Source organism: Lytechinus variegatus, chromosome 11 (genome assembly GCF_018143015.1).
Source record: "Lytechinus variegatus isolate NC3 chromosome 11, Lvar_3.0, whole genome shotgun sequence".
NCBI classification, from domain to species: domain Eukaryota; kingdom Metazoa; phylum Echinodermata; class Echinoidea; order Temnopleuroida; family Toxopneustidae; genus Lytechinus; species Lytechinus variegatus.
The window spans coordinates 2834560-2858238 of record NC_054750.1 but is presented as its reverse complement, the minus strand read 5'-3'; the positions used below and the strand labels follow the sequence as shown (position 1 = coordinate 2858238).

At 36.2% G+C, this 23679-nt stretch overlaps 1 protein-coding gene across 1 annotated transcript; it reads right to left on the bottom strand.

Annotated features, from left to right (window-relative positions):
• Positions 1–782: 782 nt before the first annotated feature.
• Positions 783–20435, bottom strand: LOC121423436 (sodium/glucose cotransporter 4-like). The gene is made up of 14 exons (XM_041618773.1): positions 19981–20435; positions 15434–15505; positions 14833–14937; positions 14245–14304; positions 13264–13368; positions 12414–12600; positions 11260–11474; positions 10448–10583; positions 9793–9900; positions 8227–8377; positions 7615–7783; positions 6251–6466; positions 5399–5525; positions 783–2775 (listed from the first exon to the last, which is right to left on the bottom strand). Exons 1-14 carry the CDS (start codon positions 20071–20073, stop codon positions 2525–2527), a joined length of 1995 nt encoding a protein of 664 aa, XP_041474707.1. The 5' UTR covers positions 20074–20435; the 3' UTR covers positions 783–2524.
• Between the last annotated feature and the right edge of the window lie 3244 nt (positions 20436–23679).

Sequence of the window (23679 nt, the reverse complement as noted above, 5' to 3'; positions counted from 1 at the left end):
GGGTACCCGGTAGGAAGGAATTCCTTGAATGCTCGAGCGCCCGATCAGGGAAGCCACGCTCAAGCCGGGGTAAAATTATGCAGCGCTTAGAAACATTTGTATTAAGCGCTGTATAAATGTCGCATATTATTATTATTTTTATTATTTAACCAAATATTTGATAGTTCTTTCACCCATTTTATCACTCTGTTCCAAATTTTTAACATTTCACACTGAGCAATGAGATATACATTTTCAAACATCGTGACTAAAAAAAAACAGGATAAGGAAATTTATATGCATGGCTGTATGCAGCGGGGGGGGGGGGAGATTATTTGGACCCAGAAATTTGGAAAACCTAAAATTCACCATAAAAACTTAGAAATGCACAAAATCCTTCAATTTCACTTTAGCAAATGCAAAAGCGTCCCAACACGATTGCTTTGCTCTCTCGCTTTCGAGTTTCTTCGAATTTTTTACGGATGCCCCCCCCCCGATTTATTATTTTTTTTGCGTACGCCCATGTTTCTATGGCACTATATACATGTATACAAGGTGTTTTCGTCATTCTAAATTTACGTTCACAAATACAATTAATTATCAAAACGAAGTAACTGATTCTTTTCGAAGTTTTGTCCTCGCAACACTCACTCGCAAAATGCAGTCACTTTTATTCTAAAACTAGCTACCGATTATCATTAGAATTGGATAGCGATGAGTCTACTCCTGTTGGGGTTCATGTAAATGTAACGGCAGGTATAAATGACACATGACACAGTCATTTAAAAGTTCATGTGATGTGGTATTTATTTTGAGGGTAGATCAACCCTTGAAAGAAAAAAAGAATAATATGATGAGTACATGTATATCATTTTTTTTACATCATCATCACACACAATAATGAATCATTGTATTCTTAAAGAATTCAAACCTCAGTGTGCTTAAGATGATAAAAATGTCAACCAATTATTAAATGTTATGATTATTCTTCAAATAAACTGGCATGATACATTAGATTAGTCACCTAGTTTTTACCATGTTCAATTGAAATATAGCATTAACATAATTAGTGACATTTTCATGACCTGCAATTTGGGTCATCTTATATTCCTAATAATCCTTCAACATACATTGTCCAACGATATAAAAAAATTATGTATACAGTATGATTTTATACATTACATAAACAAGAAAGTAAACACGATCAATTATCACACTAATATCAATACAATATATTTTGTAATAATTTGTCTTTGATCATATAACATTAACTCATCCCTCTTGAGTTCTCAAGGACAAATCTACATGCAGATTGAAAGTCACATACATAGCATTGTCGACGAATCCAAGGTTCAACCACTGTAAATAGGCATCTTTGATAAAAGTCTTGAATTATACTAATGAAATAAATCATTTTCTATTTATGTGTACTTTACACACAATCATTCTGTTTACAGTACATTATCTAAAAAAAAAAACCTGACAGGTGCAAAACATATTCAATATACAAACAAATAGTACATAAATGCCACCAAATAATTCCAAATACTTATCCATCCGATTCATAAAACAGAGAGGATTCATTTATAAATTCTTCTTGCTACATTCATAGCATATATACATATCACAGCAATCAATATCAAATAATTTATGCAATCAAGTACTTTCTATTTATAAATCTCACAAAAATGCATCAAAATAAATGTTTAAAAGAATCATTAACATAATTATGAAAAACTCACCCCATATACAGCTTTTTGACAGTGTGAAGACCAATCAAACCACCTTCAATTTGATCATCAAAATGTAACTCAAATCTTGAACTCCCCAAAGCAAGAGGGTGGTCAGTCTCTTTTCCTCTCATTTGGTCATGTGTCAAGCAAGCTATCAAGAAAGCTATCCCAAGATCACCCTCACTGACCCAAGGTCAAGGAGAACTTCCCTGAAGGGATCTCCTCAGAAGTATTTCTGATTGAAGGGATGACTTCAATACAATGCTTCCGGGGACAATATGCTTCAATGCATTCAGGGACCTTCTCAACAGATCAGTTTTACTTACACATAGAAAATCTCTCTCTTTTGTACATATATTTTCAGACCTGTTACATAAATAATATATTCTTTAAATTTATTTGATCGGTAAAAATATGTGACTAATACCCCCAAGTTTTTGAAAGCCTCTACCATTCACGGAAATTATTAACAAACTATTATACAGTAAAATGCAGAACAAAACATACACTTTTAGCATATTAGAAAAAATTTGCAAGTAAGTCTGTGTACTATGTACATGTAGAATGAAACCCTTGGATTAAGTCAGCTTGCAAGAAAACAAGAAATTCAAAGAAGATCGACGCAAGTTTCAGTAAACATCAATTTTTCTAAAAATTTCATTGATTTTTTTAATTTTCTTTTTCTTTTTCTAGTGTTTCATCCTCCTTTAAAAAAGGTATATTAGATTATGATCAACCGTATTGGATTATGATCAACCGTATTGGATTATGATCAACCGTATTGGATTATGATCAACCGTATTGGATTATGATCAACCGTAATACGCCAAAATAAAGGTGCACGCACCAGCCAGCACTACGCCATTCACCAAGGCAAAGAAAGCCCATTTTGGGTTCTCATAGGCAGAGGTCTTGTGGCGGACACCATCGGCCTCCTTGCCCTTGTCCACACTGTCTTGGTCAATAACCGGTTCTTCGTCGTCGTCGATGTTGGCTGGAGAAGTGGTGATGCAACATATCAAGTACCACAATTTCCATTTCAGCCCTGTCCTCGTCTGAGCATCTTGATATGATAATGAATAATTATAATGAGAGTTTTTAGGCATTTGTATAGGAGAGGCTGTAATGTTTTCAAACACACTGTAAAAACTGCGATGTTAAAACTGACACCAATTGGTTGGTGTTAATAGAGGACCACACCCTGAGGTGTTAAAATTACACCCTAGTGATTAAACATAACACCAAAGAGTGTAAATGTAACAACAAAAGGTGTTGTAATAACACCTATAGGTTTAAAACTAACACCACCAATTTAAAACCGGTGTAAAATAACTGGTGTGGTCCTCTATGTACACCGGTTAACACCACAAGTTAAACTATATAAGCAGTCTCTAGCTTTCTCCGACCGCCACGACTGTCTGACTATGAGTGGGGTGGGGTTTCTTCGTATTTGAAAAAAAAGGATGATCGTTTGCTTCGATACAGTGTCAACATCGAGTTTTAGACAATGACACGGGACGGATTCTACGACGTAGTAAATCTATTGAAAATATCCGTCGAATCACAATGAAAAGCTATTAGAGGTCTTTGTCGAAAACTGATGAACCGGGACAGCAGATCGTCCTAAGATTCGGAGTTGACGAAAAATTGCAAATATGTCATTTGTCAAGAGTCCACGACCAGGACCAAACTATTTTGATTCATCACGTTTTTCGACAAAGTCTTCTTTGTCATGAAGGGTTTATGGCAATCCTCGTATAATATACCTTTTCTTCCAGTGATGCCAAGACTGAACCGTTTTCCTTTTTGTTACTCGCCACTTCACTTAACATAAATTATCATCGACCCCAATACCCCCTCTTTCCTCAAACGATGCCCTCGAAAATCAAGACATTATATACCCAAGCACAACATTGTATACACGAAAAATACGTGTAGACATCGGTTATAAATATGCTAGAGAAAGTTCAGGGGAGTGAGTGAGAGCTGGCCAAATTGTATGTTAGTATAGTCATATCATAAGGTTGATTTTTTTTGTTTTTAAGAAAAATTGTTTTCAGTATTTTTCAATCATTTAAAATATAGCAACCATAATTTAAACAAGTGGAATGCCTCTGGCCGTCCCACCTACATCACGCGGTTCAATATAGCAGCAGTGCTGACTTTGAATACTACTCTAATTCGCACAAGATGTTCAGTGATACATGGTTACTCTTATGTCCACTTTTTATGAACTAGACCAATAAACTTACAGAGATATGATGGTTATTCAACAAAAATCCCCAACATGGCCAAAGTTCATTGACCTTACATGACCTTTGACCTTGATCATGTTACCTGAAACCTGCACAGGATCTCCAGTGATACTTGATTACTCTTATGTACAAGTTTCATGAATCAGATCCATAAACTTTCAAAGTTATGATGGTAATTCAACAGATACACCCAATTCGGCCAAAGTTCATTGACCTTGGTCATGTGGAGCGTTGTGGCCCAGTGGATTAGTCTTCGGACTTTGAAACAGAGGGTCGTGGGTTCGAATCCCAGCCATGGCGTAATTTCCTTCAGCAAGAAATTTATCCACATTGTGCTGCACTCGACCCAGGTGAGGTGAATGGGTACCCGGTAGGATTTTTCCTTGAACGCTTTAGCGCCTATTAATATGGCGGCTCAGCTACAGCCGGGGTAATAATATGATACCAATTATCAAAGCGCAGTAGAGTATATGCACATAGTAGCTGCGCTATATAAATGGACCTATTATTATTATTATGTGACCTGAAACGCGCACAGGATGTTCAGTGATATTTGATTACTCTAATGTCCAAGTTTAATGAACTAGACCAATAAACTTTCAAAGTTATGATGGTAATTCAACAGATACCCCCGATTCGGCCAAAGTTCATTGACTCTAAATGACCTTTGACCTTAATCATGAGACCTGAAACTTGCACAAAATGTTCAGTGATGCTTGATTACTATCATGTCCAAGTTTCATAAATCAGATCCATAAACTTTCAAAGTTATGATGGGAATTCAACAGATATCCCCAATTCGGCCAAAGTTCATTGACCCTAAATGACCTTTGACCTTGGTCATGTGACGTGAAACTCATGCAGGATGTTCAGTGATACTTGATTAACCTTATGTCCAAGTTTCATGAACTAGGTCCATATATTTTCTAAGTTATGATGACATTTCAAAAACTTAACCTCAGGTTAAGATTTCGATGTTGATTCCTCCAACATGGTCTAAGTTCATTGACCCTAAATGACCTTTGACCTTGGTCATGTGACATGAAACTCTAATAGAATGTTCAGTAATACTTGATTAACCTTATGGCCAAGTTTTATTAACTAGGTCCATATACTTTCTAAGAATATGACATTTCAAAAACTTAACCTCAGGTTAAGATTTGATGTTGACGCCGCCGCCGCCGCCGTCGGAAAAGCGGCGCCTATAGTCTCACTCTGCTTCGCAGGTGAGACAAAAATCAACGAAGAACGCATGACAGAAAGATTCATATGGGTGTAAAGCAAAAAAAAAAATACATACATACAATACCGGTTACTATGACAACATCATCAACAGAACAATCAGAATGTGACAGGAAGAGTTAAAGATTCGCTTCATTCTATTGATAATAAAAATGTTAAGGTAATATCCTGTACTTCTTTTGTGTATACCTAGAGCTGCTTGCTTCTGTTTCTCTTTCCGAATGGCTTCGTTATGGAGTCGTTTTTCTTCCTCTTCTGAAGATATTGGTTCCCTTGGTATATCGGAGTGTCGCGTCCACCACGTCAAACGTACCAACTGGGAACAAAATGAAAAAATCCATATTGTAAAAATTTTAAGGTAGTATCCTGTACTTCTTTTGTGTATACCTAGAGCTGCTTGCCTTTGTTTCTCTTTCCGAATGGCTTGGTTATGGAGTCTTTTTTCTTCCTCTTCTGACGATATCGAAATCAAATCTGAGATAGAAATACTCAGAAAATTATATTTGCCCAATTGGTCGTGGGGCGGTAGCCACTGTGCAGCGCCAGATCGAGGTAGCAACAGGGTAGCAGCAACTCCCAGCTTTTAACGTCTTTAAATTTGGTCTGACGCGGCTTGGGGCTTGAACTCCCGACCTCCCAGTTATGAGACGGACGCTCTACAAACATACTGAACAAACAATCTGGGGTCTCTCTGCCTGCAACAAATCTTACAGATATACATTATAAAATCCAATGTACGGACAAAATACGTAAATACTTCGATCATCTTCACGGGATTTTCGATACCCTGTAGGCCTAGAACAAAGATTAAGATTTCTGCCCTTAAAAGAAGGAATGTATCTACCTACACTTTTCTCGATATTAGAATGCCTTGTAAGAACACATAATATATTTAGGAATGTTCTATCAGCTTAATTAGGGTTAAGCCCTCAATACCATAAATGCCATCATCAGCTTTATCATCAAACATAAATGATGAAATAAAAGAAGACATCAAAACACATTTCATCGGTATGTTCCCCAGGTTCCATTATCACTTACCTTATAAGGGGGAAGAGGGTCCTTGAGATAACTGAAAAGAACAATGAGGATGAGAGTGAGACCGTAGACGAAGGCTGCGAAGTGTAGGAAGTGGAAATTCTTGAGCATTGCTGGTCGATCGTCCACCTGACCGCATGAGGGGACGCCGAAGACGAAATCAAGGATGGCCCTGGTCAGACCGATCAGAAAACCGCACACCAATCCCCAGAAAGCTCCCTGAAGGAGGATTATATCATGAAAAAGGAAATTTCAGTTTCTTCCTATCTTCATCGGTAACCCCTGTGTGATTCCGGCCATCGGGAATTTCTGTGAGCACTGTTAAGACCCTAAACGGTGACCGAACACACTTTGATCACACTGTGAACACCATATGTGAATGAACTCGCTTTGAACACACTGTTAACACGCTGAGAACATCCTATGAACACACACTGTGAACACCTTATGTGACTGAACGCTCTTTGAACACACTGTGGACACTCGCAATGTTATGTACACAAACTGTAAGATTATCATCATGACAATGTTAGTGTTTAGCATTTTGACACTATGAATATCTCCACATAGCCTACTATATCATGTGAACACACTCTATTAACACCCTACTAGTAAATGACTAAGCACAATTTGAACACAATATGAAAACGCACCTTGAACACACTATGTACACACTAAGAGCACCTTATGTGATTGAAAGCACTTTGCTGAGCACACTTTTAACACACTGTGAACAGCCTATGTGACTGCAACAATTTTTTTAACACGCCATGAACACCCTATGTGACTGACAACACTTTGAACACCCTATGTGATTAAACACACTTGAACACCTATTATGACTGAACACACTTCGAACACACCGTGAACACCCTATGTGACTGAACACACTTTGAACACACCGTGAGCACCCTATGTGACTGAACACACTTGAACACCTATTATGACTGAAATCACTTCGAACACACCGTGAACACCCTATGTGACTGAACACTTCGAATACACCGTGAACACCCTAGGTGACTGAACACACTTTGAACACACCGTGAACACCCTATGTGACTGAACACTTCGAATACACCGTGAACACCCTATGTGACTGAACACACTTTGAATACACTGTAAACACCCTATGTGACTGAACACTTCGAATACACCGTGAACACCCTAGGTGACTGAACACACTTTGAACACACCGTGAACACCCTATGTGACTGAACACTTCGAATACACCGTGAACACCCTAGGTGACTGAACACACTTTGAACACACCGTGAACACCCTATATGACTGAAAACACTTTGAATACACTGTAAGCACCCTGTATGGCAGTGTGATCTTTCTAGCAGGGATCATTATATTCTTACCGTCTCATTAACACGTTGAAGCAAGATGGCAGCAGTAAAGACTGAGAAGACGGCCGGTGTGAGGTATGAGTTGATGGCTTGCATGTAGGTGAAGAGTTCTCCAGAGCCATAGGCCTGAAGGATCGGGATCCATAGCACTCCAACAACTACCATGATCACTGTAGATAGTCTGCACGAAGATATCACACAGGCATATAAGAATCAAACACATAAGCTTCTAGAATTTTTCAGCACCAAAATTGCCACTCACAGGAAAGAAATGAATAGGCATACAGTTGAAATGACCCTGTCCTTAGGAGGGCGTGGTCCATCGTGTGCATATTATGTTATTTTTCCGTTGTTCGGATAGTGCTTGTCAATTTGTGCAGTTAGGGTAATCACTTTGATTCAAAGCCGGAGTCCTGAAAATGATAATTTTAAATTTTCAAGTGATTAAAAGAAATTTAAAAAAGCACAAATTGAAAAAAGAGTATGAATCACTTCCGGTAAATACTGTTTTACATGTCATGAATATGCGATGAGTGAGCTGATGATGATAATGGAGTCGTCAATGACCATGGTCAGAAATCTATCAATTTTGTACTTCTTTCCGGGAGTTTACTTGATACTTACTTTCCAACAATTACAAGCTCGAGTTCGGTCGACCTCGGCCTGATCTTATACCAGATATCAAGTACGAACATGGAACTGGCTGCATTGAAGATGGAGGTCAACGAACTTATCATGGCGGCAAGCATGGTGGCGAGCATCAAACCTCGCAGACCTATTCGTTAGAAAATACAGATAGATATACTGGCCCAATTTTCAGACGAAGTATCAAAACGATTTACCCTCAACTACATATTGATTTGAACCAAAAGAGAAAAATCGGACAAACACTAAATATTTCCATCACAACGTAGAAAAATAGGGAGTTTTCGGTGCGCGATGCACGACGGATTCACACTGTAAAAACTGTGGTGTTAAAACTGACACCAGTTGGTGTTAATAGAGGACCACACCGTGAGGTGTTTAAACTACACCCTAGAGATTGAACATAACACCAAAGAGTGTAAATATAACAACCATAGGTGTTTTAATAACACCTACGGGCATGACGGGTGTAAAACTAACACCACCAATTTAACACCGGTGTAAAACAACTGGTGTGGTCCTCTATGTACACCGGTTAACACCACAGTTTTTGCTGTGAAAGAACACAGTAAATGTATTGAAAATGCCTGTCAATTGACCAAGTACAGCTGGGAGGTCTTTGTCAATAATTATTGGTGAACACGAACAGCAGTTTCGTCCTGAGTATCAGAGCTGACGAAAATATTGCAATTATGTATTTTGTCCAGATTCCGGGACGGAACTGTTTGTTTGATTCTCAAATTTCGACAAAGACTTATTGGTTGTTTTTCGTCATGGATGGCATTGTTCAATACATTTTCTATGTTCTTAAACCCGTCGTGCGAAACCGACTCCAAACCGAGCCATTGGCAATAAGGTAGTGCCTTTCGTTGTTCTGGAGTCAAGTTGACCGGTGTGAGTATGGCAAAAAAAGTTATGGCATTTTAAAAACTACACAAAAGTGGTCAGATATGCAAAGTGCTGGACTGTATATTGTCCTGTACTATTAGGAGATTCTGATAATAATTGTATTCAGAGTTGTTGATGTTGATTTGCTTTCTGCCCATTTTGGAAAATGTCCGGCTTTAACATGCATAACGAAATCCTCTTTTCAAATCTTGATAACATAAGCTGAATGACCGGTAGATCATGAACATAATTATCATAAAGGTCAATGACAAGATTAAGAAATCATTTGAACACGGAAAATAATCCTTGATTTTTACATCAAACCTATACATTTCTCGTATCTTCATTTTGATATGCTGTAGGACCTAACACCTAAGGAGGACGAAGTTCACGACCGGACCCAAATGTGAGATTGGCAGATCATATATCAATCGAAAGCTTATAAACACAATTTTACAAGTTTTAAGCATTTTCACCGGTTCTCAATTGAGTCTTTCGCTTAAGAAAAGCTGCAATAGCTGCTGTATTGTGCTTTTCACCGGCCTCAGAACTAGTGTCCATTCTTTAAAGAATCTTATAGTGTGAGAACTTGAGATCTTGAATTGCTGATTGGTTGTTAGTCAGTTTATAATGTCTTAGGACTACTCATCTCCAAACCTGTTGGCATTAGCTGAACGACAAGTCTCGGGTAGGCAATGTCGGAGCACCCAGCGGGATTCCCGCAAACATCCTCGCAGGTATCGGGATCAACACAGGCTACAAGATCTGAAATAAAAATGGAAAGATCAGGAAGATTTATTTCCTACAAAAGACTTCTAATCAGGAAGAATTCTTTAAATTAAATTTACTAAATGTAAGGAGGTTCGGCAGTCAGTATAAAGACAATTTTCAATTGTCAGTAAACTTTACATAGAGTAACGTTGGTACATACGTGGTTCAAGTATGCCCCCAAATGATATAGGTAAATTTTTTCTAAGGAACCAAATTAAAAGTCATGTAGTTTTGTAAGATCTTAAAAGATACTTACCAGGCTACAAGCTCCGGCTGATCATACCGAGGATGATCATTACTAAGATCGTGAAAGATACTTAGCTGGCGACAAGCTTTGACTAAACATACCGGTGATGGTCATGAGAAACATTGGCAAGATCTTGAAAGATACCAATCAGGCTACAAGCTCGGCTAATCAAACCGGGATGATCATAAGGAACATTCGTAAGATCTTGAAAGATACTTACCTGGCCACAAGCTTCTGCTGATCAAACCGGGGATGATCATAAGGAACATTGGTAAGATCTTGAAAGATACTTACCTGGCCACAAGCTTCGGCTGATCATACCGGGGATGATCATAAGGAACATTGGTAAGATCTTGAAGTAACCAGTCATGATGCATGCTCCCTTGCTATGTGTCACGTTTCTTGCTGCCAGTGTCCGTTGTACAATCACCTTAACACAACAAAGAACGAATGAGACAAAAACAAGGGCTGAAGTAGCAATGATACTACATCATTTTGTAGAGTAATCCATACTTAATAGAAAGGGGAGACTGAATAAAATGTTTTAGATATGATGTTAAAAGTGCATTCCTCATTCTAAGAATCTATAGCTTAGTGTTGGTCAAAATAACGTTTATATATTTATTCATGAATTTTATACAGGGTGGCATATATCACGTAATGAACTGTAATTTCCCAATCGATCATCATTCTTGGGGATCAAACTTTTATTCAGCAACATAATATAATCCTTAAAAAATGATACATTCTGGATTATAACGTGATATTCAAGCTCAAATCATGCTCCCTAATGGGGATCTATTAATATGAGTGTGTGCGTGTCCTTAAATGCCTGGGTGAGGGTGTGTGTGTGTGTGTGGGGGGGGGGGACATAATGTACATCTGCGTCTTGACTGAGACTTATTGAGCTCAAAGGCCTCCTGACTGCAATATACAAACGTTGGTGGTTTCTTTCGCTTCATATATCATATGTATTTTGCATGTATGTCAGATGAATTGTACAAAAGGTCATTATTTCACAATCCATAATCCGTCATATTTTTTATGATTTTTAATCAACGAAGAAAAAGAAAGAAGAAAATAAAGTAACAATTCCGTCTACGTACCTGATTAGTACACCAGAAGTAACATCCAAGGACCAAGGCCCCGAAGACCGAACCTGTCCAAGGGAGACCGGGGTCATCGGCGGGATGGAAGATGTGCCACGTCCCCTCTTGCGGGATACCACACGATGTGTTCCCCCACAACTGGGTGGTGTTGGGTATGGCTGACATGTAATTCAACCGGAGCGTCTCCATTGACCAATCGACTTCCGAGAAGGCTTGGATAATGATGGGAAGAAAACGGGTAAAGTAGAATCATGAGACATTATGGAGTTTTTGCCCCGCTACGTAGAACGCTTTCAAGAACATAGAAAATATATTGTCGAATGCCCTTCATCACAATGAACAACCAAGAAGATCTTTTGTATTCGTGTACTCGTGTATTAGTGCATGAGGTTTGTCAACCACGATGCATAGTGAGTATACTTAATATCCAGTCAAATGACAATTAACAGCTGCTGGGAGGTCTTTGTCGAAAAATGGGGAATCAAAACCGCAGTTTTGTCTTTTGGGCCGTTTCATAAAGATGTTCGTAAGTTAAGAGCGACTTTAAGAACGACTGGTGAAACCATCGCCAATGAATATACCATTTGCCACTAGAAAGTCGTCCTTAAGGTCGCTCTTAATTTACGAACAGCTTTATGAAACACCAACAAGGATTCTGGACAGACAACAATTTCAATGAAACGCCCTGTAATTGTTGTATTATAATGAATATCTGTCTTACGTCAGGGGCCTGTTGCATAACACTTTTTACCTGAGAAAACTGAAGTATTTTTTTACCTGAGTTTTTGCCCTGTGTTAAAGTCAATGGCAGAAATCAGACTAACCTTAGTTTTCAGTTTTTGCGGAGTTTTCTCAGGTAAAAAGTTTTATGCAACAGGCTGTAGAAGTATAAATGAAACTCACTGACAGGCTGTAGAAGTATGATTGAAGATAAATTTTTAAAAGTTTTTTGTACTGTAAAGCCGTTTTCACCGGGAATGAAAATATGGGTTAAAAAGTTTCATAATGAATAAAAAAGAACAATAGCACAAAAACTTCCTTCAAATAATTATCAAAAACAAAAAATATCACTAATTGAACATGACGTTCCTTCTAATGAACAAATGACGATGCGATTTAGGACCAAATTACAAAAACAATATGAAAAGTACCGATTCCCATGAGAGCAAATGCGCCGACCATCATGATGACAGCCTGGATGGCATCGGTGTATATGACAGCTTTGAGTCCTCCTGCTACGGTATATACGGCCGTCATTAGAAGAAGAACAATGATTGATGTATATAGATCCCATCCGAGGGATTGCTGGATCACCAGGGAAGAAGCGTACATCTCACTCTGTGAATGTCGATTTGAAAAAAAATCATTTATGAATAAAAGGAGAAAAAGTATTAAAAATATCCAAGAAATCAAGTTTATAGAGACAAAATGTGTTATATATAATTATGTATATAGCCAATTATAATATAGGAAACGGGTTTACAAGCATCGTTCGGCTAGATCAACTAATTTCCTGAAGTTTCTTAGATGCATTTCTCTCATAGCAACATTTATTTTTTTTACCTTTTTGGAATAGCTTTGTTGTAAAGCAAGAAGGGAAATTATCCCTTGAGAAAAATATATGATTTTTCATTCCACTTTATTCTATTTCATATTATGATTTATTTGAAAAGATTATATATATTATTTCCACCATCATTAATAAAGAGGCCATAAAGAATCCACATAAAATTGATGATAAAAAACGCTGAATTGATCGTTACTTGCATCAATGCAAACTGACAAGAAAACTAAATTGCTTGGCTGTTGATCAGCGTTACCATGCCAATTCCCATTGATTCAAGAGTTGATCATGTTGATTAATAATCTGGTCATTTAATTCACTTTTTATCAATTAAACTTGTTCATGTTTAAATAAGGGCCGCGGTACTGTGTTAATTTTGTTCAACGTTTTTATACACGATTTTGGAAAAAGTGGGGGCTTGAGGAAGGACATCATACCGCTAACATGATGACGACCGCTGTGATGAGGTTGATGATGGCGATGGCCATCTGAAGACGATCACCGCCAAATCGATGCTTGAGATATTCGGGTACGGTCGAAACCTTTCGTGGACAGAATAAAATTTAAACCATTGTTGAATAGACTTCTTAGCAGAAGGATGTAATCACGATTTACTTTGAACAAATTGTAACAATCTTAGTTTTAATAAATGTCAGTTAAAGTAAAACTATTTGTATTCTTATGATAAAAAATCCTGTATTTTGGGGTCTTTTTTTTACTTGGCTCATGACTGTTATCAAACTGCATGTTGATGTTGAGTATTGATATTGTGATCATGAGGGAAAGAAAATTGTTTTGAGGGGATTCAACATGGCGTACGGAGCAACAGATCTAAGGTGTCGCGGAAAATCTGTAATATTTTTTAATGAAAAAATCAAACTGTTTGATGAATTTAGTTATTTGCTTTCATATTTTTTCCCTTGTTTTTCTTCGCCGTGTGACTTTTCTGGAGGGGGCAGGGTGGGCAAGGGCGGAAATCTCTCCCCAAAGGTAAGGGGCTCATGACCAGATTAAAATTGACAGGCAAAAAAAAAGTTATCACCAAAAAAGTGATGGCATTTCGATTTTGAATGATGCATTTCTTTCCATCATAAGAAACCAAAAATAGTATGGGGCATCTGATATTGTGTCCCCCTACTATTTTAGGTAGGGGCGGGGGGGGGGGCGTCCCCCTGTGCCCCTAGGAATTCCGCCCATAGGGGAGGGGTCCAGTTCCCGCAGTGCTGTCGTAGGTGGTTCATTGAAGAATTTATTTTAAACCTACCTGGCTATTAAGATTCAATCGTTTCTGTCAATGAAAGTCACAACTGCCTGGACCAGGCAGTTTTGAAATATATACCAGGTATATATTTATATATATTATATATTCATATAATGAAAATTAATATTAATGTGATCATTGAATGGTTTTTATATACCTCAGATGCGAAATATATAGGAATGAAGATAAATCCTAGCAGAAGTAAACAGTTCAACGCCTGCATAAGAAAAAAAGGGAATTAAAAAGAATTCGTAGTGAGGATGTCTATTTCCTGGCAATGTATATGTACAAGAGAAATTAACATCTTAAAACAAATATAAGTTTCAAAATGAATGATTTTTTTATTGTTTTTAGTGAGCTCATGTGTTTCATCAATCATGCGAGGAAAATGCCACTAGCTGTGCTTTATACCCATTGCGTATAGGTATGCCTAATGTAGCATACAGTGCCACGAAATTTTATGTATCATATTACATAGTGGAACGCACTTTTAGGAATGAATAATGAAATGTAAAAATACCATCATTTTTCACATAGCCCACCTATAACATGCCTTACGTTCGCTGAATATCCATCCATTGATCAAAGCTCTTAATACTGCGTTTGTTTAGGAAATTTGAAAAGAAGAACTATTTTGATCTGTCCAAAAATGAAATATCGAAGTTTGTGGAATATCATAAACACTATTATTGGTATTCTACAAAGATGATAGTTAAAATAAAGCTCAAACGTACTGCAAATTTACCTGAAATTCATAAATCGCTACTCCATATCCTCCTACGGAAGCGGAACCTGCTATGCCGATAAAAGATCGACTACCAATGTTAGTCATCCACAGTGATAAACCCACCTATGGTTGAAAATGACAAAATTACAAGAAATAAGAGGATAAATTATACAAGGTCTTAAAAAACCCAGAGCGGTGGATTTTAAAGACTTTTTCTTGAAAATGTTTGGTTAAAGCATCTTCTGACTCAGAATGATGACTTGATCATTAAAGAAGTGAAGTATCATTTCAAGAAAATCAAATATTTGTTGGTAAAGAATTGATATCCACTGTTCTTCTTTTTTCTGGGACACCATGTATTGTGCTGTCCATTGTCATCTGACGGGCATTTCATTAGATTTACTATGTAGAAGAATTCGGCCCAATTGCAAGTTAATTTTTTATTAAAATATTGGCGGTTATGAAAATGTTTTCTTTTGAGAAACTTTTGACGAATGGAATGCGTTTGTTTAATGTCACCTTTACATGAACAATCCATCACCAATACGACATTAAAAATGAAGCTTTTATACTCCCACCTGAAAGGGTTTTGTAAACATAATTTATAGAGCATATTTACCAGATACCAAGGCATTTGTCGACCTGCTAAGAAATACCCACTGGTGCTCTCTTTACCGCTTCCACATGATGCCTGAAATATAATAGGATAAACAAAAGATACATATAGATATACATAATACTCTCCAGGAAGTAGAAGATGTGCATACGTTGCGAATACATTGTGGGAATAACTGATTGAATTCGAGGACCAGGGTAATGATAAATAATAAAGCGCTTAGATACATGCAATGTATATGCTTAGCGGTTCGGACTATCGCCTTGAAATCAGAGAGTTGTGCCCTCTTAAAATAATTGGGCTTAAAATGCCCAACTTTTTACCAACCCTTGGCAACATACTGTCCACACAACAGTTGGTTACAATATGTCCAAATTGTTTAATAAAAATTAATACTTTGGTAATACATTTGCTCGATTGGATAATAATTGCCCAGAATATATATATATATATATATATCTTACTAACCTACGTTACCCAATACAGTGGACAGTATGCTGCCTAACATTTTAAGTGTGTGTTTAAATTCCGTCTGACGTCCTTTGGCAAGGCGTCAATCCACACTTTGCCATTCTCCACCCAGGTGCTAAATGGGTACCCGGTATATATGAAAGCCCATATAGTATACCTTGCAATTGAGTCTTGGAACTCTTGTTGGAAGGGTAAACAAATATATCATATTCTGGGAAATTACCATCCAATTGAGCAAATTCATTACCCAATACTTAGTTTTTGATACCCAATTCTTAGTTTTTATTACCCAATTTGGACAGATTTCAACCAATAGTTGTGTGGACAGTATGTTGCGGGCAGTGCCGGCTGATTAAAATTGTAACTTTTTTTTTGCCCAACTATTTTAAGAGTGTATAGAGACACAATGTAATAAGCGCTGTATAAATGTTGCTACTATTACAATGATAATGATAATAATAATAATAGTAATAATAATAATAATAATAACTATGTCCATTTATATAGCGCAGTTACTATGTGCATATACTCAACTGTGCTTTGATACTTGGTATCATTATTACCCCGGCTGTAGCTTAAGCCCCCATATTATAAAAGCGCTAAAGCATTCAAGGAATAAATCCTACCGGGTACCCATTCACCTCACCTGGGTCGAGTGCAGCACAATGTTGGATAAATAATAATGATAATAATAATAATAATAATAAAAATAATAAAAATTATAATTATAATGATGATAATAATAATAACAATTATAATAATGACAATGATAATAATTATTATTATTATTAGTAGTAGTAGTATAGTAGTAGGAATATTATATTATAATCATCATGTTTTAAGCGCATCTTAACCAGATTATCGCTATTATATCATGTATGTGGGTTAGAGAATTAGTTCATCTACTGTAAATGCTTACTAATCTCTATTTATGTATATTCATTAATATACACGTAGATAGATAGATAGAAAGATAGATAGATAGATGGCTTATTAATAAAAAATCAAGACATCATCGCGGCTAAGGCCGAATTGCGATGTATTCCCAAGGTAATAAAGACACAAAAAATATTCAAACAATAACACAGATAATTACAAAAGAAATTATACGGATAAAGTATGGTATTGAAACTACTTGTGTTGTGGAATTCTAGAAAGGTAAGAGAGAGATGGGGATGGAAAGGGAGATAGAGAGAAAGAAAGGGGGAGTGAAGGGAAGGAGTGGAGCAGAAGGTCAGAAGAAAAGAAGGTACAAACATTATGAAAGAGGTAAAAAATGAAGTTGTAAGCCTGCAAAACTTTACGTTAGAATAAACAAAGTTATAAGAATTTGAAAGTAAAATAAATGATAATCTGGACCACTATATATAGTGGTCCAGATTATCATTTACCAGTATATACTTCTTGGACATTAAGAACACGTGTCATAAGTGAAAAAAGTAGTAGTATTTATGATTCAAAGAAAGAGAGGAAGAGAGATGGATAAAGAAAGAGAGGGAGAAATATGGATAGAGAAAGACAAACAACAGGAAGAGAGAAGTACAACACAGAGATCATACGAGTTCATCAATAAGTAAGTACATTGAAATAAAAGTGTCAAACAGTTATGGATTTATATCCGCACATGTATATATGCGCAAGACAGATTTCCTTTCAAAAATCAAAAATCAAGAAATAAAAAAATCCGAAATCTATTAGTTCTACATTTAACTGTTCTCTTGTGTTTGATTTGCGCAAAGTTCTGGTGTTCTTAGGAGGGGGTATAAGATAAAATACCCTCTCATTTGAAATCAGTCTTTCGGCATAAGTTTGCCAGAGAGGGGAGGTCCAATACATTTATCAATGTGGTTATGATGATGTAATGTTCAAATAGCATAATGCTGTTATTATTATACAATGAAACAAAATTTGTTTAGATCATACGATTAGTGAATACCATGATTTGACTGATGACTCTGCAAAAATGTGACAAAGAGATAGGTTGTTTGAACATTAAGCAAAGTGATAAATCTACTTGCATACGAAACTAATGACTTTCCAGCATGCATGTTGTTTGCACATGTACTTGTATATTTTATTTTAACGACGTTTAATTTGAGTATTCTAAGGGTGTCATTATATTTAAACAATGCTTAAACATTTCTCTGGTTCTGTATATTACTCTATGCTCAATTAGAACATTGCAAAACATTTACGAAATAAAACAAAATTGCCTCAAATTAAACCTATATAACACGACAAAATTAGAACCGTTTACTGCCGATCAAAGTTTTTATTATACCAATAAACTTTGACCGGGACCATTTCTTTCTACTTAGACACAATTGAATTATCATCATTGTTTGTTTGATAAAGAATGAACACATTGCAAACATGTTATTATCAGCTGTATATGGTATACAACGAATTCGCTTTATTACGTGCACTTTGTTTTCTTTGTAAAAAAAAAATCAAAGATAAGAAAGATAAAGTTGTGTTATGTCAGACTTTTGTATTTTAGAATTCGTGATAAACGTTATGCAAAATGTTGTCTGAAGTTGAAATTGACTATGTTTGGTCTTGGGATATAAATAGAAGGAACGAGAGGCCAGTCAAACTGAACGAATATCAACAAGCTTGACTGTTGATCAATGTAAGATATTGCTTTTATTTTCTGATCATGGGCGGCACTTGGGTTTGAAGGGGTACAAACTGAACTTTCCTCTGTTCAATATTATATGGCGGTCTTTAACTGGAGTGCACGAGGGGCGTGTACTGTAAACATACGCAGGACCATGAGAAATAGTTGTTGTATCTCTAAATATTGAAATTCGGTCCCGTCATTTTGATTCACTGTTGTATTTTTCTAGGGTATAATATAAGTTTATGGTTTATCTATTTGGTTTATTTTGTATTTATGTATTCTTATCCCATTGTCGACGAAAATGAATTGTGTTAAAACCACGAAAAAACATGTAGAGTATCTACATTAGATACAATATACAGGTTAATAATGAAGAAAACGAGGAGAGAGAAAGAGAGACGGGGGGGGGGGGTGATGGGAGAATAAAGATTATTGGAATTATATTTCTCAGTAATCAACAAACACCAATTTCTTAACATTTAATAGTAACTTATCATTCCAATTCCATTTGTATCTCCAATCCATGTTAATTTGTTATTGTTCTTAATTCGGTATTTTCAATTAGGTATGTGAATTCATTTGATATCAAATGAATACCTCGGCTGATGATATTCATTTATCTTTAGATAATGAAAGTAAAACAAAATTACCGAACTAAACACTGAAAATTTCATCAAAATCTGAAATCAATGAAGTTATCGAATTTTAATGTTTATTGAAAACAGTTATATGCACGCTCTCATGAATATGCAACAGATGGGCTGATGATGTCATGTCCCCACTTTCCCTTTTCTTATATATGTTATCACATGAATGACATGAGATCATTATTATTTCATATTTTTAGACATGTATGTATGATATGTCTCCATTGCATCAAAAGTTGCAGCAATGATTATCTTATAAAATAAATCAGTAGTTAATCCACTTTTTTCATTCTCGGATGACAACAAAATAGTGGGGATGTGACACCATAAGCTTGCTCGTTGCATATTCATGAAGATGTGCACAAAACTGTTTCACAAATTGTTAAACATCTGGACATTTTTTCTCAGGTGAAATGATGAAGAACTTTTTTAAAAGTTTCTTCATAACTTTACTTCTGAAAATAAAATCCTGTATATTTTTACTTTCATTTCAAAGGGAAGGGTAATTCCTGATTCCCAATAAATCAAATGACAACCATAATTTCCATGCTATTGTCATAAAGTTATTCATCATGTTCGAAAATTAATTTTTTTGAAACAGCATTAAAAAATATCCTTAAGTGCACTATTTTAGGTTCCGCGAGGGCATTTTTTAAATTGGGGGCGAGGACCTACGTTCAGGGGTACAGCTATATACTTCAAGATTCCTGGAGTAACACTTTATCTTGCTCCATGTATGTTACAATAGTAACTTCCACATAGATATCTCGGACCAGTGTGTCTATCTGAGTATCATGAAATATTCTTACCCATATGCCGAAAGCGAAGACGCCGACGAAGTTGAGCACAATGATGACGACGTCCCAGGTCTCGAGGTTACCGTTTGTAACGGTGTTGCCCATCTTTACGAACGTCGATTACAGGATGATCCAATGATGATAATTTTTCTTCAGATATTTCGAGCGAAACACACCAAAATACCAAAACTAATGACCTAAAGGCAACGGCTGAAATGGTTGGTTTCTGAAGTTTTTTTTCTGCTATACCCCGTCTTTGGGTTCTACACCTTAAACGTTGAACGAAAGTGGTTCCACGCGCGACATCGTCACAAATGTTTTAGCCCTTCCAAATTGTTGTTGCGGTAGCACTGCTTTCTCAAACAGCCTTGCTTTAAAACTTTAGTTTAAGCTGGATAGGAAAATAACAACTTTTGGTGATTCGGAAAGCTATGAAGAAAAAAAAAGAGTCTAGTGATTAGAAATATCTACGAAGAGATATAAACGCAGCTACGAATCATTAGATATTTTGAATTTGAGATCGAAAGACTAATGACAGTGATTAGTGCCGATGTTTCAAAGCCAGATTATTTCTGTTTAGAAAATCTTCCAGGAGCTGCTCACATCCGTCCAAGATGCATACTGACACACTTCGCATTACCCTATGAATATTCCTTTCACATGTATCCGAGCTATAAGACCCTATGCTGATAGACGATGTTATTATGAAAAGATGTCACACCCGCATTTCGCATGATAATAATTTGAGAACGATCACACAGAAGGGGAAAGTTCATTCGATTTATGAACTTCGATCGAATGATACAAGGAGGTAAACGAGTACTATCAACAGATCTTTCAAACAAATCTCCCCGCCCCTCTTATCTCTCCGTCTCCCCCTCTCTGTCTTTCTCTCCCTCTCTCACATTCTCTCTCTCTCTCACCCTCCACTCATTGCCATTGTCCTCTATTTTCTCTTACTTCAAATGTTTATTTTTATCGCTACTTGTATACTTTTTTTGTTGTATATTTTTATCATGCAGCATCGTGTCTACCAATCCGTTTTGCAATTTTCCTGTTTACTTTTCTTCCATCTTCCCCCTGGTGAGATTTTAAAGTATATAATTCCATGGTGATTTCTTATCATAGTTCTATAAAAGATACAATTATGAAAAAGATGATGGTAGTATAGTAATAAGACTGATAAGGGATATTGATGATGATATTATTAGTAATGAAAAAGATGATGATGATAATGAAAATGGGAATAATAATAATGTTAATGGATTGAATAACAATATTAATGATAATTCTGATAACAAAATAATATTCATAGAGATGATAGATTTTTTTTTATTAAAAGGGTCAAAAATCTTTACTCGCTCGCTTCATGAGCTCGCAGATTTTGTTGTTGTAGTTGTCCAGTCACATATGCAGAATTAAAGCATTCCATGCGAAATCCTATATGTATGATCAAAGGATCTTTATCCGAGTATATCTAAAATCAACTCTTTATGAATATTAAACATTCATTTGTATACCAAGGACATTTGAATCAAAATTAACTGCAATTAATTTGCAGCTCTAATCTGCATAACATTACACTGTCAAAAATAATTCAAACAAAGTTTGAGTTCAAATATTTAATCATCAATAATTTTAGCATGATTGTTTAAGATTTTAAACACCTGTTTAAACGGTTTAAACAACTACTGTGCGATTCACATAGTAAACAGCTTTGTTTAAATTATTTTTTTAACAGTGTATGATTATCACCGTAAGTCAATTAGCTACTATTCAGTTGCTTGAATGTAGGCCTATACAACTGATTAATGAAACCAAATGATATCGAATTTCTATAATGGATGAAATGATTAGTAAAATCCCTTCTGGTGAAGTTTACGCGTTCCATAACATATCAATAAGGCATTTTTGCTCCAAGATACACGGCAAATTTAAGAACATAGGAACTGTATTGTCATTTATGACAAAGAACAACCAATAAGTCATTGTTCTCCGACCTGCACCATGCCATCAATCGTATGATGATAACAAATATCGATATGTACATCGCTTTTAAAATAAATTATGTAGAATAGTTTGAATCATGAAATGCACAATCAAGACAATTGTTTAAAGCACAAAATGTACATTGATGTTTTCATGGGGCATGACTAGTAGCATGCAGTTCAATGCCTTTATACTTGCGAGTTGTTTAATACTTGTAAATATTGTGAAGAAGTATAAAGTTCAGAATCAAACTGATTTGTATTTCAAATATACTTATAACTTCATTTCATATTATTGTTTGGATTATTTATCTTCTCTTGCTAGTTGAGTGACTTTTCGGTTTGACGTGTCTCTGATACCACTACATGATACTTGGAGAAACGGGTCAATATTCTCTAGTAGTGTCAACAAAATCAGACGGATCAAGGTATAACAATGCCTCATCTCAGCGGCAAGATGTATTTTTGATAGTTATAAAGGACGCATACATTTGTAATTCCGAAACTTCGTTATTCCAAAGGTTCGGATATTCCGAATGTTCGTTATTCCGAAGGTTCGTATTTCCGAAGGTTCGTAATTCAGAAGGCTCATAAGTCCGAAAACGAAATGAGGTTCGTAATTTCGAAGGATCGTTAGTACGAAAATAAAGTGAGGTTCGTAATTCCGAAGGTTCGTTAATCCGAAAACGAAATGAGGTTCGTAATTCCGAAGGTTCGTTAGTCCGAAAACGTAATGATTAACGAACCTTATTTCGTTTTCGGACTAACGAACCTTCGGAACAACGAACCTTATTTCGTTTTCGGACTTAAGAACCTTCGGAACATCGAACCTTATTTCGTTTTCGGATTATCGAACCTTCGGAATAACGCCACAAATGTTCGGATCAACGAATCCTTTTACGTTTTCGGATTAACAAACATCGAGGTATAGGCAATATACGTGTTTCGGAATTACGAACCTTCGGAATTACGAAGTGTAACCATAAAGGAAACATATTACGCCATTTTACCGGTGTGAAAAGAAGTCATTTTTCTTTTGGTCTCGCCTGAAAGAAGTTCCAGTAATCATTTTTTTCTGTAGGTCTGTAAGTCTCATAGGCGGCGTTGCAAGAAAATATTTGCGATCAATTGCAAATATTCTGTTGCAATTTTACAACTGATAGATCAACGCTAGTTATAGCAAATCAGATTAAACTTCTTGTTTCAAGGATGAGATTAGCAGTTAATCACTAATTTGCAATTAACTGCAAGACATATGATTGATTTAGGGACCAAAAATTGACTTGAAATTGATCGCAAGTTTCTTGCAACACTCCTTAGTCTGTTACAAAAATGTTAAAGTTTATGTTGAGCTTGCCCTCATTTATGTCTTTCTGCAGCAATCATGCTCATGCTTGGTACACATAATCCTTGGGTAATACCACATGTGAACCAAGAGTACGATGGTCAGAGGTCATTTAGGGGTCAAAAGGTCAATTGATATGAGGTCATGTCCAGCCTTTTTGAAGTTTTGGTTCAACTTGCTCTTATATCTTTATTTCTGCATCAATTTTGATCACTATTGGTTCAAATGATTCTAGGGTAGTTCCACGAGTGGGGGTCAAAGGTCGTCTATATAGAGGGGCTAAAGGTTGAGTTTTGTTCAACTGGCTCTCATTTCTTTATTTCTGCATCAATTATGTTTACGATTGGTACATTGGTTCCTCGGGGAATACCAAGTGTG